The sequence below is a fragment of the Chlamydotis macqueenii genome, chromosome 1 (assembly GCF_036417535.1).
Source record: "Chlamydotis macqueenii isolate bChlMac1 chromosome 1, bChlMac1.mat, whole genome shotgun sequence".
NCBI lineage: Eukaryota > Metazoa > Chordata > Aves > Otidiformes > Otididae > Chlamydotis > Chlamydotis macqueenii.
This window is the reverse complement of record NC_141556.1, coordinates 158420060-158439636: the sequence shown is the minus strand read 5'-3', so window position 1 is coordinate 158439636 and position 19577 is coordinate 158420060. Positions and strand designations below refer to the sequence as shown.

General features: G+C 37.4%; 1 protein-coding gene across 2 annotated transcripts in view; it reads left to right on the top strand.

Annotated features, from left to right (window-relative positions):
• The window catches only part of PCCA (propionyl-CoA carboxylase subunit alpha), a 284142-nt gene that overhangs the window by 60465 nt on the left and 204100 nt on the right, over nucleotides 1-19577 (top strand). For both annotated transcript variants that reach the window (XM_086770975.1, XM_086770983.1), the window contains one exon: nucleotides 17951-18082. In XM_086770975.1, the coding sequence (XP_086627101.1) occupies nucleotides 17951-18082 (132 nt within the window). The remainder of the gene's footprint in view (nucleotides 1-17950; nucleotides 18083-19577) is intronic.

The following is a 19577-nucleotide window of genomic DNA, read 5'->3' as shown; positions in this document are numbered from 1 at the left end:
TTCACCTCATCTTAAATAATAGTTTAAACAGTATCATAACTGTTCTTTGTCTTAATTTTGTTCACTGAAAGTTCTAGCCTTTTACAGTTGCTTAGAGAAATTCCTGTGCCAGAAATGCTTGGAGTGGAAGACTTGAGTGCAATGATATTTAGAATTTAACAAGGATATTCAAGTAGCAGTGTTTATGGAGAATGAATAAAGGGCACTCTGAATTCTGCTGTCATATAGGCTAACTCTGCTTCTCCACTATACCAAAAAATGTGCATAATAAGAAATTAATGTTTTATCTACAAGATTTTGCTATACTTCAGATATTAATATTATGTTAGTTTATGTGGTAGATTATAGTTGTACATTTTTTACAACAACTTTTTTATATTTAGTTGCTTCCAACTGTACAAAACACTTTTCTAGTCATTTCAGTGCTTGATAACTTCAGGGTTCATTGCCCCTGTACATTTTTCAAATTATTAGCTTCCTAATGCATACAGCTTTAATTTACCCCCTACTGATATCCTTAAATGGGTTTTTAAGAATTTTGAAAGTGGACTACTATAGTTGTATCTCAGTATTGGTCCTGACTGACATAGAATTTCTTAAGTAGCTTCCACAATTAAAAGGGATGGGAGGTTCAAAAATCTCCTATGGCAAGAAGCTAAAGATTCTCTTGAAAACACATTTCTGTTTTATTTCCTACAGTGTTTTTGCATTGCTTATTTCTGGTGACTTCCCTGTTGCTTTTGTGACTGCTTTTCCTCTTGAATGTAACTCAAATATGTTAAGTACAGTATCTGTTCTAATGTCAGATACATAATGCTAAAACGTTTGCTTTTGTTTAAAAAATAAAAATCTGACACACTGCATACCTCACAGCCCCCCAAAAATCCATAAGGGACATCTTAAAGAGTTGAGTGCGGATATCGTATCCATGAAAGTGGTGGTGTTAGATTTTTGCATATGAGTATATTTCAGGCTATTGTCTTAACTCCAGGTGCCAGAAAAATACAGAACTATTTTTCTTTGAATTTACAATTTGATTTTTTCTTCATAGCCTAAAATTGATGTAGTAAGGATAAACTATCTGCAGTGTGTCCATATGTGAACGGAAGTCTATACCACTTGGAATTGTTTAGCATTTTTGCCATGTTTCTGTGGAAGAAGTATTATTCATAAGGACTTCAATATCAGACATTCTTCTTGCAGTTAAACTGAAATGTCATTTTCCCCTCTCCCCCTTGAGTCTGTTTTCTGTATTTTATTTTGTTTTTGCAGTTTCTGACTACTGTGTTATTTGTGAGAAATAAACAAATCTGTTTGCACAGTTGATGTTCTACAGAACTGGAAACTAGGAAATTTGTGGCCAAAATTTAAAACCAGGTAAAGAGCAACAGAAGAGTTACGAAATAATCCCCAGCCAATGAGCCCCTCCACCCTCCCCAAAGTTCTTGTTTGTATATTAAGATTCTAGTCCAGATGACTTCTGTGAAGTTTGCATTATCTTTCAGAAGTGGTTTCCTACTGAATGTTTGACTCCATGAATGAAATACTTGTAGTACCAGGTATTCTCAATGTCATGTAATGGCAGCTGAGTCTTGATACACAATGCTGTAAAAATGTGGTCATTGCAACTGAATCTAAAGAGTAGTGAAAGCCTTTTTGAATGATAAAATGTTACTCCCTTTTAAGAAATTTCTAGTTTAACGTGTTTGTATCTTGCTCTGCTAGAGTGCGATAAAATCTTACGATTGGAGTTACAATTCTAGGAATGATAAACCTTCCTAAAATATTTGGACAGAAAAGCTACTTCAAGGATAACTTTAGTATAAGTAGAGGAGTTGAACTGGAGGTAGAACTTGACAATATAAAAAGCTAGATAACTATTAGATTTCAGCATGGATAAATTGAACTTTGTAGTCTGTGTTCCTGTGATACTTGAATGCCGATGTTAAAATGAGTGAAGTGAAATAATTGACGTTACTGTTGAAGAGTTTAACTTTTGCTTAGTCTCTTATTTGATTATAAGATACATGTTTTGATCTTGTATTCCAATAAATGAGAAGATAGCTGGATAGCTTTGGCCTTTGTTACTGTCTTGCAGCCTGAAGTTTCACATGCACATTGGACCATATTCTGAAGATTACAGTCAAAACTATAGAGGTATAACTTTAATGTAGTAACTTCAGGTTGATTATACCAAAACTGAGATTGATCAGCTATGCTGCATGATTGCAAACTACAGAAACCTGAACCTGAGGCTTAAAATTGTCACGAAGCTCTCAGATGATGACTTTGAGAGGTAGACTTCGGAGCAGTTATTTTTAAAGAATGCAGAATAACTGAGATTTCTTTGGTGGGCAGGAAAGGAAATACTGTTGGCATCAAGCAGTTGATATGTCTCATTGCTTTTTTGAATTGCAAGCTGTAAAGGGATTTAGCATTCAGCTACATTATCTGCATAGTAATAGCCAGCAATGGAGACACTTTCTTAAAATAAGGATACAGTGTGATCTTCAGGGGGTTTTGAAACTCTACTCAAATGTATCATGGTGATTTTAAAAAAAGAAAAAGAAGTCTGAGCTGTTTATATACTGTAACTTTCCATTACTAAGGCAGCTGGTATTTGCTGGATAACAGTGTTGTTTCTGCATAGTAGTTAAGGTTCTGAATTCTCTGCGTCATTTTAAAATGTTAAACTGGCTATTAAAGTATGTGTGGAGATCTATATACTCCTCTATGGATTACGAAGGGATATCATAACATGTAAAAAACATATATGTATTCAGACCAAGAGAAAAACATTTAATATATGAAGCATTCTCAAATTAGCTTTTCTTCAGGTATTAAAACTATGGGTTCCAGGTTTATTGTGGAACTGGAGCTTTGTATGAGTGAGTAAAACAGAAGCTGCCCTTTCACCAGCGTATTCAGTTTGTTCATTAAAAGGTGTGATAAATGGACCAATGAGAGTGTCGTCGTAAGACAGCAAAAGTGTAAAATGCCTATAAAAATATGGATGCTTATATGAACTGATTGAAATATAATACATTTTAAGAAGAACTTGAGATCTATCAAGTGAACATAGTTCTGCTTTTGTAAACAGCAAGAACTCTTGTATGAACCATTCATAAATCTGCAATGAAGAGATTTGCTCTTTGCATGAAGACTGCCATACGTGTTTTCTAATGCAGTACTGAAGAATAAATAGCAATGAAAACAGTCCTGGAGCTGAACAAAAATTTGCTTTAAAGAGCAAAGGTAGAAACAACTAGATTGTAACATCAATCACATTTTTGACTGTTCAACACTTAAATGACACTCTTTGTTTAAAAAAAAAAGAAAGAAGAAAAACTTCTAGGTGTTAATGGTAGATGTTGCAGAGTGTAGTAAATGTAATAATGTTGCAGGGTAGAGTAAATGTAATAATTATATTGCAGTATCACTAATGTGTGTTGGTTTTACCTTTATTAGAGCAGAATCCAAAGAACCTGATTATGCTCACTAAATCTCCATTGTGCTAGATGTCATATGCACATGCTTAATGAGAAGTTAGTTTATGCCTTTTTCCCTTCCTTCCAATTCTGTTAGCATCTGAAAGAAGATAAAAAGGAGGAAACTTAAATAAATGGAGAGGAAAAGCCTGGGGCTCTAAGTGGGGAATCTTCGATCCCTACACCCACAAAAAAATCTCCGCTCCCACCATTCTTTTGAAAATGAAGAAGTGCAAGTAGTCCTTGTGGCCAGTCAAAGCAGTATTCAAAGAGATGGGCATTTGTCTCTTCTCTTTTCTAAGTTACCTGTCAAGTAACTTCCAATGGGAAGAATCTTGTGCGCTTCATTTATAGTATTTTTTTCAGCAGAAACCTTGTTTAAAATGTGAACAACAAAGGGCAAGAACTTTCTAACTTTAAGTAGTTAAATATTTATGATGCAATATAAGCTTAAGAGACTACTTAATGTAGCTTTTGTTTTGTTTTCTTAAAGGATAAGCTCTTGATATTAATTCATAAAAACCTACAGAATTAGGGACCTGATGTCTGAACTGTAGTCTTTAAAATTAGAGGGCATAGTTGGCTGGGAAAGAGTGACAGTATTGGTCCTGGTTTCTGTATTTGTGGAACTTCCCCTTTCTATGCATAACATTTTTGAATTCTTTTGAAATGTATTTACATTCAGAGTGAAAAAGATTATTTATTCCAGACATGAGTTAATGAGTTCCTTATTTTGACATTTCTTCCCTGTATTGAAAATCTTGGGACCAGGATCTTTGTTCATTCTTAAAAAAAAAAACAAAACCAAAAAACCTATCTTAAGCATAAGCTCTAATTCATAAGCTGTTTTCTGTGAGTATCTTCTGTCAGATTAGTTCATTTTTTTTTTTGCATAGCTGATATCTCTAGCTCTCTTGTCACTTCTCATTTAATTTTGGTTTTTGTTTTTGAATTTCTAAATTGTTGGAGAGATGATGAGTGTCAATATTGCACACAGAGGCTAACAGATACACTCTTCAGATTGTGTTTTTGTTTAAAAATGTACACAGATTGCAATTTTGGCGTGGAGAAGGAATAAATTTAACTTGTCTCTGAGCAGTTAATGAAATCCTGTATTAGGATAATGTAGGGAGAGCATTGTGGCATCATATTTGAAATAACCAAGTATTTCCCACTAGAAGCGATGATTCTTATTTGTGGTAAAACTTTGCCAAGCTAATCCTTTATGTTCAGAATATCATGCTTACTTTGCATCCATTTGCAACTTTTTGTATGTCAAGTTTCAGGTGAAGATTCTGGTAGTGCCTTGAGCATGAAGCTTGAGGAAGGAATTCTGCTGATGCAGAAATGTTTTTCAGCAATAAATTTGAAGCTTGTCAAAATCTCTTGATTTGTAGCAGGTCCCTCCCACCTTTCACCTGATGAAAGACATGCTTGTTTGGGAACTGGGAAAAGATCTTTTAATAAGTGATTAACAGGCAGTGTTAATCATTCTAGATATTTCATTGATGAGACCAATTACTTTTTAGGAGGGTGTAACAGAGCTAGTGTTGGCAAATTCCTTTCTTCTGTTCTAGCCTTTTCTCCTCCTGGAACTCCAGATGAATGTTTCAAGTCCTGCTGTAGCTCATGCTGGCAGTGGTAGCTGGGTTGCTCCTACGAAGCAAGGAATAGGACTTCTGTCCTGCAGATGTTTGTGCAAAGGTGCAGTTTCAGTCTCCATAAGCTAAAGGTTTCCTGCTACTGTAAGGAGATGTTGGCCCTGATGATGTGTTCCTGCCATCTCCTGCATACTGACACTACCATTTATGTAGTCATCTAGAGCAAGCTTAAAAGTAATCCAGGAAGATAAGTTAGTGCTAGCACCAGCAAAATGTTCTCTGCCAAGGTGAATACTTTTCTTCCAGACTGAAAGCCAAAGGACCTAGAAAATAAAGTGCTGCTAACTTTCTTTAAATTTAGCCTTTTGTATATACTCGTTGTTGCTTTTTCATTGCTCATCTCTCAGAGTATATTCTGCCTTTAAGGATATTTTTCCTGTAGCTTTGAGAAACACCATGTACATGCTTTTCAACATCCAATTCACAAGTGAAAATCTAGTTTGTTAAGAATTTCCAAGTAGTTCTAGCCCAGCAGATAAATTAGAGATTGGACTTCCAGAATTTCTGTTGCATTTCTCTATTTCCATATAACTTAGCTGAAATACTAAAATAAAGTTTTCCAGGGTGCTGTGGTCTCTTTGGTCTTATTTACAATCTTAAGCACTCCTAAGACATCAGTTTACATTTAAAAAAAAAAAAAAAAAAAGATAGTTGACTAGTCTCTGCTTACCCAAGTTTCTTTCCCCCTTGCCGTTTCTGTGGGGGCCTCTGAAAAGAAAGAAATGTCAATTTTCAGAAAGATTCCCATCATCTAATAGGCTGATTTCCTCTACAGGCTGAAATTTTGAAATTCAAGCTCTCCTCCTGCAGCTGTTTAAGTGTGCTTAATTTCAGACATGTGCTTATTTGCAAGATCCAGATTTGTTTGTCTAATTACTTTATAGCACAAGTGAAGCCAGACTGTCCAACTCTCAGGCCCATCTGTTGGGAGGGGGAGGGAGGAACTTGATTGCGTGTGTTCCAAAAAGCTGTTCCACCCTTAGCCACTAGATTAAATTTATCTTTCAGATCCAGAGGTGATGGTATTTAGGAATATTTGGTAGATATTTTTGTCATAGTACATTATCTGAAGCTCAGAGTGGTTGTGGTTCATAGGGAGCAGGGCCACAAGGGCATCTCATGGATTGCTTCATTATAGTTCTCTAGTTCTACATATTGATACATATTATTGACTTGTGTTATTTATGACACTGAGATAGTGAGAGGTTGTTATCCCAAAGCTGTAGCATTATGAATGTTGTAATACTACTATTCCATCACATTTTGTTTAATAGATTTAAATATGCCCAGTTCCACTGTTATTTCCTCATGCTAGCCAAGAAGTTTAATATACATATACTTTTAAAATAGTTTGAGACTTTTGTAATACTTAATGATGTTCATGATCACATGTAATTCTTTGTTTTTATTTTTTAAACTGAAGGCAAAGGGCCAAATCTGCTTGTTTGATTCATGCAAGAATATATGAGAGTAAGAACAGGGCTTGGTGGAAAATCTGAATTTGTATATAAAAGTCTCATTCCTTAACAATAATAAAATTAAGAGTAATATTTTTCTGTTAAGTTTTGCTACAAAGGCACCTGAGACTTTTTCCCTAATTTTATTTGAACATCCACAATTAAGAGGACAACATAGTCAGGTCTCTGCCTTTTCCTAACATAAACTTCATGTAAGTTGAGTGTAAATAGAAGTTGGAGGGAGACCTATATAAGTCCCAAAGACTGACTGTTAGAACATACAGAAAAAACTCAGAATTTTCTTAAAATGCTTTCCAAAGGGGGAAAAAAAAATCAATGAATTTTTCATTTGCTTAAATGCAGTGTATTGGACTTCTCTCAGTGGGCAGCTCTAAGAACTAGTTATCTTTCATTACAGAGTAATTAGTCCACAGTTTTCTCCAAGGAACTCTGGGTAAGATGTAAATAAGAACATCTTCTATTAGTAATACTGCATGCATCCTTTTACAAATAAATCCTGAAGGAGATGAGTAGTGCTTAACAGAATTCTGTGAAGTGGTATCTTTTGCTGTGGCTGTGTTGTCTAATGTTGTTATCCCAGGTGTACACTAGTGCTTGCTCAGCTGATGAGGGAGCGTCACAGACATAGTACTTTACCATCCTCCCTCCCCAGACTGTAGCTGCTTCTCAGGTGCTTCCATACCGGTGCTGGTGTCAGGAGTTTGCTCTTGTCCCTGCTTGCCCCCGGATGTGTCTTCCCAGCGGGTGCTGCATCCTGTGGTGGCCTTCTAAGGTAACTGGATGAGCTTATCTTTCAGAGATGGGAACCTTTGGATGGGAGGTTTTTTTTTTAAACAATTATTTCACTGATCTAATGGATTTATCTTTTGTCTGCAAAATTAAAGGAACAGCATACTTTAGTACAGAAGTAGGAATAAAAGGCTAGACAGCAGCACCAGCATTAGAGAAGAAAGATTAATATGACCAGGCTCTACTTTCTCTTAAAGAAATAAATGCTGTGAGATTCAGTAAGAAGATCCCTATGCCTTTATCTCAGACAATCTAAGAAGGTCTTGTTTTGTTTAACAACAAGGATTGTGCCAAGCTCTTGATACTGTTGGTTCCTGTAACCCTCCTCACCTGGCCAGAGAGAATAATCTTCCTGATATTTTTCTCTTAAAGCTATAGGGTAGATGAGCTTGGAAGGTATCTCGGAGACCTAGACCCTCTCTCAAGGCAGGATCAACTGCAACAGGTTGCTTAGGGCCATGCCCAGTTCGATTTGGAATATCTTCAAGGATGGAGACTCCGCAGTCTCTTTGGGCTACCCATTCCTGTTTTTTATCACCTTCTTCCAGTATCCCATGCTATTATAGATTGCAGCCACCTCCTGCGTCAGTCATCTGATCACCATTACCATGGCAGTATCTCTGTGACTTCCAGTTCTTGCCTGCAGTGACTCTTTTGCACAGGCATCTCTGCACGTCTCACTTCAGTCATCCTTCCTCGTTCAGTCCTGCCTATACCTTTTCTGCACACTTTCCCCTCTGGTGCTCCATTATATGTCTGGTGACAGTATATTTGTTGACAGTTGTCACCACTGCTACTGTCCCTTCTAGGGACTGTCTCTCAAAATCCTCTAAGCACCTGTTGCACCTTTAGCTGTTTTTAGCTGATACAGTTCCCAAACTGATGGCTGCTTGTGGTGCAAGAGGCAGGAGGAATTGAGACCTGGGGTGGGAGTGTGCTGTCTCTTTGAATCGCTACTCTATGACAGTTTACTGTGACCTACAGGACAGCATACTGTCCTTGGGGTTTTGTAATGGCTTTAATCTTGAGCAACTATTGCCCCAGTCCTACCCTTTCTTTACTTGTGTGGTTTTTTGTAATTGCAGGGTCAGTATCTGTAGCCTTTGCTGGAAGACAGTGTGTTGGTTTAGTGAATTAAACCTGCGTGGGGGAGGAGGGACAAATGTAACTCACAGACCAACAACCAAATGTGTGCCCATACACTTTTTTGGCTGTTGATATGATTGATTTACTGCTTGTTTAGCTCTTAACTAATGTTTATTAATGTGATTGACAAGTTGATATTTATTTTTGAATAAATATGCCTATTTACCATATGATGTTGTTTTTTGAGTGTCAGAAATTAAATCTAGTGCTGTTTAATGGCTCTCTTCTTGTGGAAAAAGAAATCCAGTTTACTAACAAGATGCAGATGCTTCCAGTTTTCTAAAGAGAACTGGTCAGCTCTGTATCTTGTAGTATAGCTCCTGGCATCTTTATTTCTCTCTGAAGGTCTTTAAACAGTCTTTATCAAATACGTCTGAGGATGGCTACATCTACTGAAGAAATACCACCTTGTCTTACATCAGCCGTGGCAGCTATTTGATGGGAAGTGACTTAGCAGCCTTTATGTGAGGACAGGGAGGATCCTAAACTGCACCAGCCAGCTGAGAAAAGGGAGCTATAGATGGGCAGAATGGACATGTCCATGTTAGACTTTCATCAGGGCAGTGGGCTTAACACTCTATTTTTATGAAGAGTGTTGTTTATTCAGTATCTTTGTCTTTTACAGTGTTTGAGAAATGACACTTTTCAGTATAGTTTTATACTTTGCTCACCTCTGTTTCTCAGTATGCAGAATGTTTATTAAGTAGATTATTCTAGGGTCACTTATCTTCCCGGCTATCAGTAGCAGGCTTCTTAATTTTACTCACCAGTAAATTCAGGGTGATGTGAGCTGCATTAAGTTGTAGTTTGGTTTCTGAATACGCAGTATAAATACAGTGATGGTCACCTAACTTTGAAGCATTGTAGAACGTATGGAAAAATACTAGACAGACTTTTTTCAACATGAATTTTTTTCTTGCTGGGTTCTGATTTATTATTAAGGGTTGTTTTTTTTTTTTTGCAGGCATACAATCAGTATCCTTTGCAAGCTCAATGCAACATCTCAATAACACACTGTTAATTTTTCATTACTTCTTGACTTCTAAATATATTCTCACGTCTCTTTTTTTTTTTTTTTGTTCTTCCCTTGAAAAACATGAGCTAAGGTATTGCAAAGTGCACTTACTAATCAGGTTATACACTTGTGTTCCATGTTGCAAAGCTTCACGTGGATCTGTAGGACAGAAGAAATAGTATGGCTATATAAAGAATATGTCTTCTGCCCGTGCATTTTCTTAATATACTCTTAACATGCAGGCTTTTGAACTGTTTGTTATACCATTTGTCTTCCTTACAGAACTTTCAGTTTGCTAGCTTGATATAGAAAATTTTGTATATGTCATAAACTTGGGTCCTTGGTAATGTGAGGTATTGGTTTGTCTAGGAGGATGCTCCCCTGTTTCTCCCTTTCATCATTCTGTCCTGCTTTTTCTCCACGAATGCCTGGTTTTCATTCTGTGTTAAACATCTCATTGAGTGTTCTCTGCCAAGGTGAATACTTTTCTTCCGGACTGAAAGCCAAATAGCCTAGAAAATAAAGTGCTGCTTATGTTCTCAATTTAATTCAATAAAGTAATTCCAAGTGCTTTTGTTCACTCCAGACAAATTAAAAATACCATGTAGATTGAATCCTAATTTGAAAAAAAAAAAAGTTGTCAGTTAGGAGACCTAGTACTCTTGAGGAAGAAATTGTACTTAATTGGATTCTGAAATAAAGTAGTATAATAGTATTTGGCTGTGGCTCAGATTTATTCTTTAATTGATAAGATAGAGTACTATGGAGCACATCAAGCAAGGAGTCTCTCTTACATTACAAACATGGCCAAGATGACTTTGTGCAATACTGGCACATGACATTTTAAACTAAGAGTTTCTGTTAATGATTAAACAAATGTTGCTTTTATATCAGGCAAAAACCTTGTCTGGTCATGCAACTGAGAGAACTTTTTTGTGGTGCATGAAAAATGAAATGGTCTTCATGCGTCTGGATGATTGGGAAGACTAAGATTACACTTGTTAGTGTTTGCCATTTCCTTTGTGCATACCTGATTTCTTCTCTTTATCTTCGTGTAATCAGCAGCTATATCCATTTCCAGGATCTAATTGAACGTAATGAAGAAAGAGGTTGGGCTGTTAAGCTTCCACATTCTCTGCTCTTTGTGCTGCTCCTGGTGCTAAAAAGAGATGAGTTAACATAAACCTGAGTAGGCTGTTTAACCTTCTTTCTCTTCTGGAAATGTAGATGCAATAACATTTGCAGCTGAAAAGGCTCATTCGCAGTTTCTAATGTTTAAGGATGCAAATGAAGCATTTTGTCTTTTCTATCGCCTGGAGGTGTTAAGCAAGGAAACAGAAAGAGGTTTCTAGGATTAGTTCCACAGATTTCTTTTATCATGTAAAAATCAAGGGTGGTTTCAATACCATGAAGTGAAGAAAAACAATATGGAAACAATCCAGGGAAATTTCTTAAGTTTCGTTTACTTCTCCCTAAATTTTCTGGATATTCATTACTACTGATATAGTCGAATACTCAAACTTTTTTTTTTGCGACACAGTAGGACTAAATTCCTGTGCATTGGGTGGTGTGTGTGTGAGGAATGTTTTGTAGGTGATGAAGCAATTCATCATTGACAGTGGCATGTCATACAAACTACTGTATGTTCAAGTTTTATAGTTTTGCATTTGAGAAATGCTTCTGAAAACTCAAATAACTCGATATTGCATTTGGGTTCTAGACTAAGACATAACTGAATATGTAGATCATCTAAAGTTTTAAACTGTTTCGAAATGAAATTATCAAGTAAAACTTCAGCTTGATGATCAGATCCAAAGTGAAAACTTGTAAGTGTAGAGCTTCAGAGGTACTTTTTGTTCTTCTCACAGTGTCTTGTAGCTTTGAGTCCTTGGAAGAAGCTTCTGTGCTGCTTTTCACTTTCAAAGATATCACCTGGAAGCTGAATACTTCCCCCCCCCCCCCCCCCCCCGAAGTATAATATACACTATGAAATGTTTGGTTGATGAAACATTTTGTTAACTTTAAAATGTAGAATTAAATCATTGCAAGCATGTTTACCCTTTGTACGTACACTCCATGATAGTATGAGTTCACAACTTGTAAGGAAGATGTGTACAGATTAGTCTGATTTTACAGTTTTGACTTTGTAAACTTACCACTTCTGTGGAGTTAAAGAGGAGATGACTTTAAAGTTCATTTAGAAGCTGTTTTCTATGCCACTTTTGTTCTTAAGATGATGCTGATCATCTAGATTTATTGTGGCTGCTCCCTGGTGTTTATGTAGGTCATGCAGCTTTTCTGAGAGGTGCACACTTTTTTGGGATGGTGGAGTGAAGTAGCCTTAGATTGTGTTTGTACTGGTTCGACAACTGTACCTTTTGTTTCAGCTGACTTTTAGAGTAGCCTAACAGATTGATTTCTCTTTCCACCCCTAAATATTTTGAATATGCATATACTACACTTAAAAAAATATAAATATGCCCATCTCTCTGTATATGATATAGATATATGCTGTTTCTGCATTCTATTCCTAGGCATATTTGGGGCTTGGATAAGGCCTGTTTTCATTTGGTCCTTCAGAAATTTGTCTGGTCATACTGGTGGAACTTAAACATAGTACAAGATTTTCTGGACTAATAAATGTATTTTCATAGCTCTGTGTAGTTTAAATTATTAAATAAATTAGGATTAAATAAATCAGATGTATTTGTTAGAATAGTGGCTTAAAGGGAATTTTTTAACACGGTTGCCTCCCTGTGCCAGGGGTTAAACATGGAAACTGGCATCTATGTTGGTTTATTTCCACGTAAATTAGTGTATTCTGGTTTTTAGTTTTTTAGTACTGCTGCCCAGCAGTCATCTCTTTTTCTTACTTAAGGTAGTGGTTATAAAAATGCTTTAGTGTTACATAATTTTGGTTTTAAGAAGTGAGACAGACTTCTTGCAGCTGTGTTCAATTTCAGGTAAGACTTTTTCATTCTGATAGCTTTTCCCTTTTTAAAGAAACCCTTCCAACGTATCACTTTCTCTTACACTGTGTGCTCGTATTTGAGACAGTGAGTACAGATATTTAAAGTGGTGCAGTATAGTGTCACAGGTGGTGGCATGGCTTGTGTAGTGGGTCTGGCTTCTGAAATACAGTGTTTTGCAGCCAAGTAATAGTTTTTATTTTGAAGAACTTGCAACAAGCAATGAAGTCTGGCAGGCTGGGCAGCACAGTCCTTGGATGCAAGTTGCATCGGGCTCTGTCACTTTCCCAATCACCAATTAACCTTTACCTCCCAGGCTGGTTGCTACCACTGTCTACCTGCCTGCTGCTTATTGAACTCAAGGTGATGGTAATACTTCATCTCCTTCTTAAACTGTCAAACAAAACAAAAGCCAGTATAGTAGCCAAAGGTGGGTGTGGTCAGAGAAAAGTAGCCCTTTCCCCTCCAGCATATTTATCCATCTGCTTGTATCACACACTGTGTTAACTTAGGAGGTGCTGTGCTGTTCTGTCGTAAGCCTGTACAGAAGACTGTGGGTTGCTTTTCTTCAGCTTGACTCTTTTTTTTTTTTTTTTTTAAAAAAAAAAAACAACAAACAAACAACAAACCAACAAACCCAAACACAACTTGTTCTAATGGAAGGATGCTACTGTACCTGTAAGTCTTTTTTTTGTCTCGTGTGTGTATAGAAATGTCTGCATATTCTAAAGATCTTTTGGCTTCAAAAGTTCTCCTTATTTCATTCTAAACAAGACTGGAGAAACTCTTGTTTGCTGAACTGCTAGAGGGTTGATGGGAGACTATTCTGGTGGAAGATACCAATTTTTCTGGAACTCTGATACTATTTGTAGATTACCAGACTATTTCTACCGCTTCCCTTCCACGTTGAATCTGCCTCCTTGACTGGCTGTGTGTTAAGAGGGCAGAAAAATTAAGGCAGTTATTCCCTAGTGCAACAGTGAAAGAATTCATCAACTGCATGCAAGTATTCAATGGTAGCCTTTTCCAGATTTTCCTTTGAAGAAAACTTGAGGGTTGGGACAAAACCCCTTTGAAAACCAGACTTGTGATAACAGTTTCTACTGGAGTTATAATCTATGGACCTTCCTTTGTAATCTCATTCACTGATAAGTCATTGAGTAATGTGTTTTGTGAGTACCACACTTGCTGATCTTGCTGTTTTCTAACTGCAACAGAATCTTGCTTCTGCTTCTCTTTTGCCTCTAAGTTGTTCTACTACTTGACAGCACATGTCAAAGAGCTGGTTCAGGGGCTTTGATGTGTCAAACTTCAGCCATTCTGTCCTTAAATCAGTGCTCTTCAGAGAAGCAAAACATGCTTCATTTAAAAATAAACCTTAAAACAGAAACACAGACTCGAACACAAAAGCAGGCTGATATGGCAGCATGCAGTCCCCGCCCCCCCTGCACACCTGAGTGTTGAGGATGTGCTTTCCCTCAAAAGAAGGTTCGTGTTCACAGTTGCATGCTCCAGCGGTTATGTGGTCCTTCCTCCAATGCTCATTAAGCTTCTCTGTTTAGCTAATTTTAACTCACAAAACCAATGCAAAAAAACTTCTCACAGAAAACCTAGGCCATTGTTTGCCATGTTGGTCAACTGAGGAGTGTCAGAGCCTGCCCTAGAGAACGGGGACAGACAGGACTGTGGGAAGAGATGCGCAGGAGAGGAAGGAGAGAGGGGAAAGCAACTAGGTTGGCACAGTTCCTTCTCTGGTCACTCCTAACAGACTTCAGGCTCTGAGCCTACCCAGCCAGTGGTGCTGGGGTTAAGCTCTTTTCTCCTGAGTGAATTACTGTTACTGTCTTCAATAAGTAGCGCCTTGAGTTTGGGTAATCTTGAAAACATCATATGTAAGTCTGACTTTGAGAGCACCTGATCTAACGGCTGTGTGCAACAGATCATTTGGCTTCAAGGTTTCATGAGCTTATTTAAAACCAGCTCTGTGTTTAGATAGGAAGGATTGTTTTCAATAAGGTAGGGCAGCTACCATTGCTCTCGAGATCTCCATCTTCTCAGCCATTTCTTCCTCAAAGATGGGAAACATTTTCCTACAACTAACCATTTCAGGTACCAGGGAATGAACAAGCACAAAGCCTGCATTATTGCATTGCGTCTCTGTGGTAAGATAATTATAGGGGTTGTTGCACCTGGAAGCAGCGGGGCACTTGGAGTGTGTTTTGCCACATCAGCATGGTAGGAGTGGAAGAATCCCCTCACGAAATGATCCTGAAAGAGAAAACACAAGATTCTTGATAGCTGTGGTTTTGTACATGGCAAATGTCCTTGTTGGTTGGAGCTGCTTGTGTTAAGCTGGTGTTAACGTGCAGATTCAAATATCTTGGCTTGAATGAAGACACCAAAAAAGTGTTTAATTGTCCATAACTAACATGGTAAAAGACAGAGGAAAAGTTTTAATATCACTTGTTTTGTCTAAAGCTGAGTTGGAACTGTTCAGTTATTTCCTGGAGTGCTGAGAGGCTTGACAGTGAGTTGGCTGGTTTGCCACATATTCGTAAGCCCACAGAAAAGTATATGGTGCCAAGGGAGCTAGTGTGTATGAAAGTTTATTATGCAGTTTTCTCCCCTTCATGCTTTCTGTGTTTAGTTCTGCTTATGCTGTCACTGAGGCTGAATTCACTACTGACTGTATAATACAGTAATTGTGAATCTCTGCATTCATAATCTCCAGGAGGTGATGCAAAGGAAATCTCCTTTTCTAAGATTAGTCTCTTCAGTTACCTCAGATCCACAAGAGTTTGTCAGATGGACAGGACTTTTCCAAACATCAAGAGGATGGTGATTTACACTGGCATAGGTCTGTTTGACCCGCTCTGTACCCAGAGCAGTCAGACATGGTTGACAGTCTGTGAAGGTTGCATACAGCTCAACCACAGACTTCCCAAATGGGTTTTCCAAATCTTGCCCTTGCTTGTCCTGCTTTGTTTAAGTTTTGCTATATTTGGGGTCCTGTGTTCCCTGAGGGTAGAATAAGACTTTTGTATGACCTAAGTGGGAACTGGGGTTGTTTAGTCTGGAGAAAAGGAGGCTGAGGCGGGGTGCTACCTTATTGCTCTCTGCAACTACCTGAAAGGAGGTTGTAGTGAGGTGGGTGTTGGTCTCTTCTCCCGAGTAACTAGTGATAAGATGAGAGTAAATGGCCTCAGGTTGCATCGGGGGAGATTTATATTAGGAAAAATTTCTTTACTGAAAAAGTAGTCACTGGAACAGCCTGCCTCAGGAAGTGGTGGAGTCATCATCTCTGGACGTATTAAAAAAATGCGTAGATGTGGCGCTTCAGGACCTGGTTCAGTAGGTATAGTGGTGTTAGGTTGACAGTTGGACTTGATGATCCTAGAGGTCTTTTTTCAGCCTTAATGATTCAATGAAACTGTAGAAACAGTATTTTCAGGTTAGGAGGGATACAAGAGGGACAGCATAATCTCCCGTTGCCGAGTATAAGTGAATCTTTTCCACAGAGCTTTTTGAGATTGGAATACAGTCTGATGACAGAAGGGAACTCTGCCCTACTTCCAGGTGTATGCAGGCACCTATTTAAAACTCTCTCATTAACACAGAATGAAGTATCGGTTTTCAGGTTGTAATCTGATGTTGTTTCTGAAATGGTTACCTCCAAACTATGATTTCAAGTATCAACTCATTGCTGCTTGTTTCTCTTCTCCTTTAGAAAGTGAATTCCTTTAGTGTTCAGATTCTTTGTCACTATAATACTAACAGATCTGCATCCTTGTGTTGGTCGTCTTATCCCTTCACCCCTCCTATTGCTATCTTCCCAACTCTGTGTTTGTAAGACAGCTATTTGTCAAATCAGTATTACTGAGTTCCTGAGCTAATAAGCCTACTGTCGTAGAGAAGAGGTGTACTGAGGTAAAAGCCCAGATGGTTCATTGTGAGTTGAAGCTAACAAGCTTTTGATGTAGCTAAACTGATGCTCTGCATTTGGTTTGGGTGTCTTTGCACTGAGCTTCCTAGTGTGTCTGTAATACTGACTTGATATTTTCTCTGTTGTCTGTAGCACCCTATTAGCTAGGATGATTGGAAGTTGTCTATGTAGAGCTTCTACTGTTACACTCTTCCTGCTAGGAAGCTGCTGACAGTGAAACAGTGGCTCCCAAACATGTTGGGAGCTCTCAGCTCTTAGAAGATCATAAATAGGAGGACATTGCCCCAAGTTAAAAAACTTATTTTTTTTTTTCTGTCTGTTCTGTACTCATGTGCTACCATCACATAAATACACAAAGCTTCAGCAAATTACTTATTACTCTTAGTGATTATAACTGTCTGGCAACCCTAACATATGCAGCATATGTGTATGTCAAACAGAATATTAAGACACAAATTCTGATGTAAGAAACTGAATATTTTCCATTATGTTAGTGTTCGTATTAAGCAAACTGCCCATTGACTAGAAACAATTTGTTTTTAAGCTTTTTACAGGGCTTTTTAATTGGGGGAAAAAATAATCAATCAGTTTGGAAAAAAAAGGTGTAAGGCTTATTCTTTTGATGTTTTTTTCCCTGTGGTACAAAAGATGTTAAGTTGCTTAAAACATGCGTGTACTCACTGATGCTTCAGTAACTTTCATTGAAACATTTCTGATAGAATTGCCTTTAGCTTTGTTTAGTACTGACCCTAGAAAGTTTAAAAAAAAAATGTCTGTTTCCTTGATCACTGAAGTCTATTGCTGGCATAGACAAACAAGAGGAGTATTCAATTCAGTGTTCTACCTACATAGTGAAGTACTAAAGCTGAAGTATTTAAGTATTTTATGTTAACCTATTTCCACATTAATATTGGAAAAGAGAGTTGCCTGAAAGAACCAGGGAAATGTTATTTCACTTATTACCTTATTTTCAAGATCTTTACGTGTGTTGAGTAAGAGACTGCACTTTCATTTTGATGTTTCATCAAGATTTGGTTTTAGGAATGCATAATGGAATTTTCAACTGCATTACAGTTTAGCAAGCATATATTTGTAAATCACTTGTGGTTATTTAAATGGTGAGTTAACTAGCCTCTGTTTTCTCAAGGGATATGTCTAACTTTCAAGCTGGAGTACTTCCACTTTCAGCTATTTTTCTTTGGCCTGGCTTTGATTTATACAAATGCTAATTATAGGGGCTTTGAATCTGTGTATATACATAGTTTCACAAGGTCATACACATTTTTAATGAACTGGCTGAAATGCTGCTTGTGTATTGCTAGATTGTTACCTAAACAGATCTGTCTTCTAAACATTATTTCATTAATAAGTTCAAAAAAGAGAGAAAAAATAACAGCAATACCTATGTAAAGCTGATGTTTAGTTTCATCTCCTAAAGTTATATCTTTATTTTCTTTGCAGGCATCGGAAGGTGTCACCTTCATTGGACCTGACACACACGCTATTCAAGCTATGGGAGACAAGATTGAAAGCAAACTGTTGGCCAAGAATGCGAAGGTCAACACGATCCCTGGCTTTGATGGAGTAGTCAAGGTGAGAAACCATTTAATTACTGTCTGCCCACTATAGGAACAGCGTCTAAATTGAAGTACACCTATTGAAGGTCTGATGCAGAATGTAATTATAATTTCAACTTCTTTTTCAATAACATATAATTAAAAATGGGCTACAGATTTTTATGAACAAGAGACCTTTGGATAAGAAGATAAAGCCCTTCATAATAAGTGATGTCTTAAGGACTGCTTCTGTAGAGTCTCTAAAAACACTTTGCTTTAAATTTAACATGAAGGCAGGTAAATTTGTTAAATATCAGGTGTGGATTTGACTATCTGCATGTGTCGTTACATTCTCAGGTCTTTACTACTTGTTGGGCAAGATCTTGACAGCCCTAAGTTAACAGTGAAGTCTGTTATACTGTATGAAGTTTCCATTTTACGGTCTGTACTTACGGTGTAGATTTCTATGTGTTGCAAAACTTGGGGTGAGCATGGGGGGAAGTTGGTGGCTCTTTGTTCAAAAATCTGCAGCTCGTGTTCTTCCTGGAGTTTTAGAAAGAATGATTTCTAAGAGTTTTCTAAAAATGTTTTGGTTATTTCTTTATATTTTGTAAGGTGGAGTAAAGTATGTCTTGGTTTTGGTTTATTTTCTGCTATAGTGATTAAGTATTTGACTCAGATAAGATTTCCTGTGTGTTGTCTGAGTCAATGTAGATAAATAAGATTTTTCCTTTAAAACTTTTGTTGTATAAGCCTAAAACTTTGGTGTATTATAAAATGTTGATCTCCTGGGTTGAAAATGTTTACACTTGACATGTCAAGGTAGATTTTTTTTTTTTTTTTTCTCTCCCCTCAAGTAAAATTTGAGTGCAACTTTTAGTTACAGGAAAAAGTGAAAAGTTTGTTTTAACAGCACTTTAATGTAGTTGAAAGGAAAGCTTTTCGGGTTTTATTTATGACAATTGATATTGACCTCTGATCATCATAAATCTTATTTACATTATGAAATAGGAAATGTTTAGACAATGTGTAGCAAGTGAATATACTGATGGAATGCAGACTGTATTTTAAGGAGCAACATATTACCAGGGCAATGGTGTTCAGCATCGTGTCAGCTAATTTGGATTTTAAACTGTTAGGAGCAAGAAAACCAAACCCAACTAAATGAGAAATGTGAATAGAGTCAAAGGGGCTAAGCCTACACAAAATTATCTGTTTTGATGAGGATGCCTGGAGAACTTGGCTAGTGAGAGAGAACAAGAAAATAATGAAATAGCTGAGGTCAAAATGCACAAGAGAATTCTTCAGTAGTCGTGATGGAAATGCCTGGTGTGTGTAGTGCTTGGCAATGGGATATGCTGCAACAGGTAAAAGCGCAAGTAGTTGTTTCTCTTCTGGAGGGCTCCATAGGAGTGTTAGGCTGGCATTTGTGGCAAAGCTGAGGTCTGGCAGGGGTAAGTTGGACGCTTCATTCCTTCAGGTTTTTGTTGCATATTTTAGCAGTCTTTTTATGTGTGGTCCTTTAGCATTCG